This window comes from Dipodomys merriami, unplaced genomic scaffold (genome assembly GCF_024711535.1).
Source record: "Dipodomys merriami isolate MVZ:Mamm:240054 unplaced genomic scaffold, mDipMer1.0.p SCAF_25, whole genome shotgun sequence".
In the NCBI taxonomy this organism is placed as follows: Eukaryota; Metazoa; Chordata; class Mammalia; order Rodentia; family Heteromyidae; genus Dipodomys; species Dipodomys merriami.
Window position 1 is genome coordinate 19,267,265 of NW_027203937.1, and position 10,118 is coordinate 19,277,382.

Sequence of the window (10,118 nt, forward strand, 5' to 3'; positions counted from 1 at the left end):
AACAGATCTTTTTTTTTTTTTTTTTGGTTGTTGACCTTGTTGTCTCCAATGTATCTAGTTCTTTCTTCTTATTTTATTTCATTTTTCTTTTTCCATTGGTTTATTCCTGGCAATCAGTCTTTGGTTCTGGTATCCCATCCCGTCTTGTATATACATTTATCTGTTTGGGGGAAAGGAAAGGGAATAACAAAATGCTGAAAGAAGGACACAGGATGACCCATTGCAAGAGCCAGAATTTTTAAAAAAGACAGAATTTTTAAAAAAGACAGAATTTTTACTTTTGGGCAAGTCTGAAGAATCATCTTTCTTATACACATAAAATTAAAAGAAATTGAACAAATCAAGATTTGGGGGAAAAGAGAGAGATGGAAAAAGATAGAGATATATCCGGAGCAAGTTAACTGCCAGAATCTTGCTAGTCTTCCTTTTACTTATTTTATTCTTTATAGCATCATAACCATTATTGCTGTGATTTTTTTCTCTCTCATAGATCTAAGAGCAGCTGCAACCTTCAGGATCTTCTTTACTCTTGTGGAATCTTATTTTTCCCGAAAGTACCAGTAGGACAAGTCTCCTCTCTGAATTTTCCCAGAATTCTTTGGTTAAAATACATGGTGTGACAGTTTGATGTCCTGTAAGTTAAAACTCAAGCTCTCCAGAAAGACAGTACCGATATTATACTCTGAAGAATGATTTCTGTAACCACTTTGCTGCTTCTTTTAGATTTTTTAAAATGGTTCATAACTGTGAATGCTGACTCAAAACTAGTCTAATTGTGAAAGCCTTAGTTTTTACTTTGTGTTGTGTTTCAGTTAGTATGAGGAATCCCCTGGGAAATCCTCATCGTCACACCTAGCTAGAGTCCCAGGAGGCTCTTGGCAGCAGGTTTGCATTACATGCTGAGGTTCTTATAGAGAACTGAGTCCATGAGGCACCAGAGTCACTCGCTGGAGAGCAAGTGGGAAGAGCATCTCTCCCTCTGTTGGTAAGACAGTAAGGGCACAAAGCCCAGGGCCATAGAGGGAGAGTATTGAAGTCTCACTAGAGAAAAGGTATAGAGGAGAGAAGCAAGAATGAGGACTGGAAGGGCAGATGCCTAGAACAGAAGGATTATAGATCAGCGGTGAAAGAGAAGTTTAGAGGAATGGGCGAATGTTAAAGGCTGTGGGAATTAAGGAATATCAGCGGATGTTTGTCAACATATATTTCTTTCCAGGAGAAAACAGTGAGTGAAGTCCATGAAGTTGCGTAGATTCTGTGAGTCTGGATAGTATTAAATGTGACATTATTGTACATTTTATTTCTGCTGCTTCACTCAACTTTTAAATTAGGGCAATTTCTGCATTGTTATTTGTTAAGAAATAAATTGAGTACTTTCTTTTGGTATCAATTCGATTTTTTTCAAGATCCTGTATTCTGAATTTCCTTCTGGCTCTCTTCAGAATAGTCATTCATTTTTAGAAAGATTTACCTCAAATAAATCTTAACATTTTTGACCATAATAGAAACAACTAGGAATAGAAGAACAAGACTATTTTTAAAGTCCAGGGCTCACTTGTAGTGGGACCAAAGATGGGAATGAGTTGCCAAGTTCCTACCTCCAATGAAGGAGCAAAACTTTCTACCATTATCTTTATTCTTTTCCCTGCCAGAATAAGTATACATTCCACTATCCACCATTTATGCCAACAAAATACAGCAATATATAGTTAGTGTTGAAGCTTCCTGTGTCTAAAGCCTTTACCCTCAGCCAAACCACAGATCATCATGAAAATGGCAAGAAACCTAGTCGAGTTTATCACAATTACATGGGACAAACCTGTGATCCACCTATTAGAGTTGTTTGATCTGGGCTGAGATCTGATTTCAGAGTTTCAGCATTTCCCAAATGAAACTAAACCTGCAAGCATGATCTGCATTAATTTAATCTTCCAACTTCCTTAGTACTTAAAAAGAAATGCTTACAAATGAGATGTGATGGCCGGAGTGGTCATTGCTACACCTGAGCCGTTCTATGAGCTTTAGAGCACATTCCATTATACTATCAAACGACAAATACCCTCTGGTTGTTTTTCTCTATATAATGCTGAATATATTTGCACATTTACAGTAGTTAATGTACTGTAGGCTCTACTTGAGTTTATTTAATAAAAATATAAACATTATTAATACTTCAAATTTATGTTCTAGTTAATGGCTGAGTCAACATCTACGTATAGAAAATTCCTTTTTTTTAGTAAATACATTAAGGAATAAAGGCAATTCTTAAAGTTTCTTAATACATTTGTACAGAAATTCCTCTGTTACAAAATAATCATTTTATTTACATATTTTACCGTATGAATATTTTATAGTGTAAACTGGTTATTCTACCTAAAACCTCACTTTTATAAAATTTTTCTCAATGTTGCAAATAAGAAAAGCTTTTTTTTTTTTTTTAGTGATCTACTATCTTGCTACTTAGGGCAATTGTAATGATTCATAGGCTAATCTTTTAGATTATTTTTATAGTAATGTATCAAATAAAATACATTCTTTCATGTTTCATTTCTAGAACAACACGTTTTCTTTGTGTTACTATCTCATAAAATGTCGAAGAGAATTTTGATATTATACATCAAATCATGTCAATCATTTCAATTACAATGCTACGTTTTGGCAGAGGACCTATGAGCATAAACACAAATATGCCCCAAATGAGTTTTAACATCATGTCTGGATCCTGGAAGCCAGAACTGGCATTCAGATATTTATTTGAAATTTGTCATTTTATAGGCTGAATCCATGAAAATGGGCAAGGTATTGTAATTGATTTGAGAGTGGATGGGTAGAGGGTAAATTATCTGGAGAAGACCATAAAAGAATGTAAGTGTATCAAGTGAAAACTAAAAGTCAAGCCCAAGTCAGTCAGACAAAGAGAGAAAAGAGAGGCAGGAGAGACATAATGACAAGGAATGTCACACAGTACATGGAAGAGAAATTCCCCAGAGAGAACCATCAGCAAAGACTGAAGAGTTGGATAAATGGTATAGTCATTGTCATGAGTCAACTAGATTTGGCAGTTTTTTTCCCCATACAAAGTCTAGCTCTGTATATAGACACTACCAGTATTAAGGTGAGTGTTCAGAGAATCTTAATGAACATCTCTTTGTGATTCATATGCAATTACACTTGATATATAGACTCTACTCCAAATACACCACACTGACCAGGAAATATCTCTATAAAAACACAAAGTGAAAACTGCTTGTCAGGAATATGTTTCAGCCAGACTGAAAGATTCCTTGTATATGTTCCTCAGCTCTGATCAATGAAAGTATCTGGGGTCAGATATATATGTACATGAACTTCAGTTTTCCCCTGTATATTAGAAATAAGAATTTTAGGAATAGGGCTGGGATGTAGCTCAGTGGCAAAGCGCTTGCCTAGCAAGTGCAACGTCCTGGGTTCGATCCCCAGTACCAAAAAAGAAAAGACAAAAAAAATACAGTTAAAAAAACCCAAACAAAAGAATTTTAGGAATAACAATGTCAGAAATAAGAATTTTTTTGCTTCTTTCATAGCAGTGATGACTGAATCAGATTATGGTTATGGAGAAGACTGTACCTGCATGCACTGAGCATATGATCATGCTCATGGAGTACTGTGAATTATGGTATTCTAAATTTTAAAGTAGCCAGTGATACTATCATAATGTAATGCATACTGCACTCTGTTAAAAATAAATGGTGAAGCTTCTTTCTCCCTCTCTTACACACTTCATGTTACTTCCTCTGTCCTCTTTTTACTCCTTTTCCTTTGTCTCTCTTTCTCTATTCTTGATCTTATGTTTTTTTTTGTACATTGACAATGTTTTCTTGATAAATAGGCAGGTTGTTTTGAAGCTATAGAATTATTAAATTGCTGAGTCTTATTGCCTCATCTTTAAAGCACACGTGATACTGACATGGATAAAATTATCCAGCTTGTGTAAATGTTCAATCACGCATGGAGAATGCTCAACACATGAAACCAGTATCTATTTCCCTTACTGGAATTCAAAGAGCCATCCTATTATCACATACATAGACATAGGTATCTCAGAGCTATTTTTGCCATTCTTCTGGATATTTCTGAGGAAGGTCTAATGCTCAGTGCAATTTGTTTTCCCAAGAGTACTCAAGCTAGGTTTCTCATAATATTATGTAGCTATGTTATGGGTAGTTAGTTATACAGGTAGTGAGAGTGATTACAGTGATTTTATTCTGATGTTTTGCCACTAAAGAGAAAGACTGACTTGTTTTGATGTGGAATATTTCAGGTAATTTTCTTTTCTTAGTAAATAGATAACAGGGAAACTTGAAGGGAAGCTTGTAGCTTAAAAAGAAAAGAAAAGAAAAGAAACCAAAGACTTTCAAGAGTTAGCAATACTAATTGAATGAATGTGGTACCAGATAAGCTATGCATAGTGTGTTATGTTCAACTATTCCCACATCCTTGTCTTCTCAGTCCTTCACCATGTTGGTCCTCAATAACACCAGTGCTCAGCCTGTGATCTTTCTCCTGACTGGTATCCCAGGCCTGAGAGCAGACCAGGTCTGGTTCTCTATTCCCTTCTGTCTCCTGTATGTCATCGCTCTGTCTGGAAACAGCATGATTCTGTTGGTGGTCTTTTGTGAGCAGAGCCTCCACGCGCCTATGTACTACTTCCTCTCCATGCTCTCAGCCACAGACCTGAGCTTGTCCTTATGCACACTTTCCACTACCCTTGGTGTCCTTTGGTTGGATGCCCGAGAGATCAACTTAAATGGCTGTATTGCTCAGATGTTCTTTCTCCATGGATTTACCTTCATGGAGTCTGGGGTGCTGCTGGCTATGGCCTTTGATCGTTTTGTGGCCATCTGTGACCCACTGAGATATACCACCATCCTTACCAATACCAGGATTGCACAGGTCGGGGTGATTGTGCTGATACGAAATGTCACGGTCATGTTGCCAGTTGTGCTCTTTGTCAAGAGGCTGTCCTTCTGCAGTTCTTTAGTCCTTTCACACTCTTACTGCTACCATGTTGATCTCATTCAGCTGTCATGCTCAGACAACAGAATCAACAGCATCCTTGGGCTTTTTGCCCTGTTCTCCACTACAGGATTTGATTGTCCTTGCATCTTACTCTCCTATATCCTGATCATCCGATCTGTCCTTAGCATTGCTTCTTCAGAAGAGAGGCAGAAAGCTTTCAATACCTGCATATCCCATATCAGCACTGTGGCCATCTTCTACATTCCTCTCATCAGCCTGTCCCTTGTCCACCGCTATGGCCGTTCAGCACCGCCATTTGTCCACACCATCATGGCCAATGTCTTCCTACTCATTCCTCCTGTGCTCAACCCTATCATTTACAGTGTCAAGACTAAGCAGATTCGGAAAGCTATTATCAAGGTGTTAATGCAGAGGCAAAGCCATGTCTAATCAGCAGTTTTCTCAGACTGGGCAGAGCATGGAGAATGGAATGCTTCTACCCAAATTACCACATAGGCCTCCAGGAGTCCACACTATGTACTTGATAGGATGTATGACTATTTTTTTAAACTTAGACTGCCTGTATGTTTCTAACAATGCCATCTAAATTATAGATTTATTTTCATTATAAGATGATATATTTGTAAACAAACCATTTGTGGTTTCAACCATCATCAGAGATGTATGAAGTAACAGTTCAGGCTCTATAGACAATTTGAAAAGTCTATTTTAGGGTAAACAAAGGAGGAGGCTGCAATGCTTGATAAGAAATGTACTCATTATCTTGCCCATGTAATTGTAACCCCTCTGTACAGTATGTTCACAAAAATTAAAATTAAAATTAAAAAAAATAAAATAAAAATTATAAAAAAAGAAAAAAAAGAAAGTCTATTTTTTAACATGGAAGTGTTCCTAAATAAACCAATTGTTCTTTTCTTAATGACACAAAATAATTTTTAATGAGCTTGAATTTTATTTCAATTACATTCTTTTAAAATTGTCACCTTAATGATCCTATCAGTAAGTATCAATGTAATTTGACCTTGATTCTTGACAGATGGACCTGTAATGCCCTTTATCATGTGCAGAGCCAATGCAGGAATAAAATGGGTATGAAGTGGTCAATTTCAGTTTCTGTTCCTATTGGATGAACATTTGAGGTTGTTAACAATATTACTAGCATTCCAGGCATGAGGGTAACACTCATTTCCAAATATTTTATCAAATTTAGACTTGGTTAAGGGAACTCTCACTTTTGGGTCATTTTTATCTCTATATCTGCCATTATAACTTGAATCATAGGTTGACTAGGGGAATAACAGAGATCCTTAGTGACTGACATCCATACATAGGTAGTTTGTACCCAGTTTTTGAGTGACTGTGGGTACTATCCGGTAGTTAATGTTAGATATCTTCACCCTTTCTGTTTATTTCAGTGTTTCCATCTCATACAAATTCTCAGGGCTTTGTTTAATCCCTTCTTCCAGTCTTACTGACTTTTTACCCTTTAAAAGTACCTAAGCATCTGTACAACTACTTACTTAAGACAATCTCTTTTCCACATGAAGTAAAGAAAGGATGCTACTCAAAACTCCACCAACTGTAAGGATTTTCCTTTACCAGTCTGCTTCATTGCTGTCCATATGTGAGACATGGTTCAAACATGGTTGCCACAACTTACCCACTAATCCATCAGTAAACTAAGCCAGAGAATTTTTATCTTTTCAACAAATAATCAGAAATATCTGATAGAATATGGATATTAGGTCATGGGAAGACATCCACTTAACATTGATAGTAATCATGAAATCCAAAACTACCTGCTCAGATAATTTGGCTTTTATATTTGTAACCTGACACCTCACCTTTTTTGCTATGGAATATAAACCCAGAAGTAGACTGGATGGTATATCTATCTTTGGAAAAGACATTTTATTAGCATATATTAGTTTCACAAGGTAGAGTCTCGTCACATTCATATATGCATACAATATACCCTCTCAAACTTTCCCTCTGTGATTGCCTTTTACCCCTCCCCTTGTCTTAAAACAATTGCAGCAGGTTTCAATGATTTTTATAAAAATACAGGCAACAGGAGAATTAGGAGGCGAGTGAAAAAATATAGGCAACAAAAATGATATTGCAACAATTTGTAAAGCAAAAAAAAAAGAAATTTCCTTTTTCAACAGAATAAAAGACAACTTATTGACTGGGAGAAAATATGAATTATGCATCTGATAAATGCTGAATATCTGGAATACGGAAGAGCATAATCTGACTAAAATATAGATAAAATAACTAAATAGATACTTCCAAAGAGTGAACAAATGGTCAGTGAACAGATGGTCAATATTATATGAAAATATCATCATGACTAATTATTCTCAAACTGTATCTAAGTTCTTGCCTCATTGCAGCTGGAATGATGTTTGTGAAAAAGACAAAAGATAACTGGGTGCTCTTGGCTCACATTTGCAATCCTAGCTATGTAAAAAGTTTAGTATCAGCCTGAGATCTGAGGACCTGAGATCTGAGGATTCTGGTTTCAAGCCATCCCAGGGAGGAAAGCCCTTAATACTCTTATCTCTAATGAACCACCCAAGCTGGAAGTGGTGCTGTGGCTCAAATGGTAGAGTGTTAGCCTTGAATAAAAAAGCTCTGGGACAGTTCCTAGTCCCCTAGTTCAAGCCCCAGGGGATGGACACACACACACACACACACACACACACACACACACACACACACACACACAAAAGATAAAAGGTGTTAGCAAAGATAAAGAAGAAAGGTGGTGGAAATGTAAATTATATGGAAAGTGCTAAGAAGTTTCCTTAAGAAAACTCAAAATAGGTCTAAGGACTCTCAGTGAAAGCTGTTGAGGAGTGGGGGATAAGGAAAGGGAGACCAGCTGGGAGGGTTATTTAACTGAAATATAATATGTACATGTGTGAAATACCATGCTAAAACTTATTTGTACAATTACTATATCATAAAAAAAATGAAAAAAAGCAATGAGGAAAGTAAAATGGGCTGTGTTGGGGCCGGGTATCAGTAGGAGTAGGGATATCCAAGTAGAAAAGGTGAGTAAGGTGATGGCAGGTACTTAAGCAGATATTTGGACTCTGTTCTCATGATCTCATTGTTCCCAATAGCAAAATAAGGAAAATAACACAAGTGTTCATTAGATAAATGGATAAAAATTTCAATTTAAAATATAGTTGAATACTTCTTAATCAAGAAACAGTAAATTTTATGCATAAAGCCTAGAGATTTTATGGTAAGTGAAAAAAATCAGATGCACAAGGACAAATGTATGATTCGACTTATATAAAATATCTTGGATAAGTACGTTCACAGAGGCATACCGTGGATTAGCCGTCACCAGGGACTAGAGGATTAATGATTAATGTTATATTTTGTCTGACGATAGATTTTAGATAGAAATGGTGGTGATATTTGTAAATATAATCACTTAAGGAATTGTATATGTTAAAGTGTTTAATGTGGTCACTTTTATTTTTTTATATAATGATTAACACAATTAAAAATTAAAAGGAGTTGGGATTTAGCTCAGTGGAAGAGCACTTGCCTGGTGAGTACAAGGCCCTGAGTTCTTTCTTTAGCTCTGCAAAAAATAATGCAAAAGTTAAATATGTAATTTACCCCAAACCATGAGGTCATATGTATTAAATAGGTGACTCATTCAGTATGTTTGACTCATTAGAGTCAAAGCAATCCTGACTAAAACAGCAATTTTAGACATATTACAGTATCTGACTTCAAATTATACTCTGGAAACCTAAGCAGCATAGCATATAAACAGACAGGGGAAACAAACGGATAGAAGAGGAATGATCCCACATAGCTACAGCCATCGGATTCGCAACAAAGGGGCCAAAACACTTATTAGAGAAATGTATCAAAAATCTTTAATGTAAGAGACCTTAAACTAGGAAGCTGCTTCAGGAAAATATTGGAAAAAACACTTCAAGACATAAGAATTATCAATGACTTTCAAAAGTATACTCCAATAGTTCAGGAAATAAAAGCAATACGTGACAAATTTAATTTGATTACATTAAATTACACAGCTTCTGCATATCAAAGGAAGTGATTACTAGATGAAGCCTACAGAATAAGAGAAAAGCCTTATGAGAAAAGATTTGTACAGAAAAATCTGACCAAGGATTAATATCCAGAATAGAAACCTCGACTGGGGGCTTATACCAATAATCATGGAGCTATTCAGTTACTCATGATGATGAGATCTGTAGACTTAGCTTGAAGCCAACAAGGTGGAAGAGTCTAGGAAACTATCTTCAACAAAGAAGAGAAAGGCTGGACTCAGAGGTATGGCACAAGTGGTAGACTGAAAAATGTGAGCAGGAAAGCTAAGCAGGAGCATTAGGGCTTGAGTTCCATCCCTGGTACTGATAGACACATATACACAAAATATTCAGAATATATACAGCCTATAAAAAAGCAAACACTAAGAGAGCAAATAAGCCAATCAAAAAGCTGGCAAGTAAATGGGACACAGTTCTCAAAAGAAGAAATATAAATGACTAAGAAATACTTGAAAATGTACAACATGTTTATATATAAAGGAAATTACAAATCAAAATTACATGGAGAGCTGGGTGCTGATGGCTCACTCCTGTAATCCTAGCTACTCAGCAGGCTGAGATTTGAGGATTGCAGTTCACAGCCAGCCTGGGCAGGAAAGGCTGTGAAACTCATCTCCAATAAACCACCAGAGAACCAGAAGTGGCGCTATGGCTCAAGTGGTAGAGTGCTAGCCTTGAGCTGAAATGATGAGGGACAGCAATCAGGTCTAGAGTTCAAGCTCCATCACCGACAAAACAAAAAACAAAAAACAAAAACAAAAGCAAAACTATACAGAGAGTAAATCTCACCCCAGTGAATATGACCATTAATGAGAAAACAAGCCACACTAAATACTGTCCAGAATGTGGGCATAAGAACCACTATACAATGTATATGGGAAGGTAAATTAGGTTAGTTACTATGGAAATCAGGATGAAGGATCCTAAAAATGGAATGACCTTATGATCAACCACTCCTGGGGATGTATCCAAAGGGATAAAGTCAACCTACAA

General features: G+C 36.4%; 1 protein-coding gene across 1 annotated transcript; it reads left to right on the forward strand.

The window, feature by feature from the left end:
- The first annotated feature begins 4,497 nt into the window (after positions 1 to 4,497).
- LOC138836194 (olfactory receptor 51F2) lies at positions 4,498 to 5,448 on the forward strand. The gene has a single exon (XM_070034692.1). It carries the CDS (start codon positions 4,498 to 4,500, stop codon positions 5,446 to 5,448), a length of 951 nt encoding a protein of 316 aa, XP_069890793.1.
- Positions 5,449 to 10,118: the final 4,670 nt, after the last annotated feature.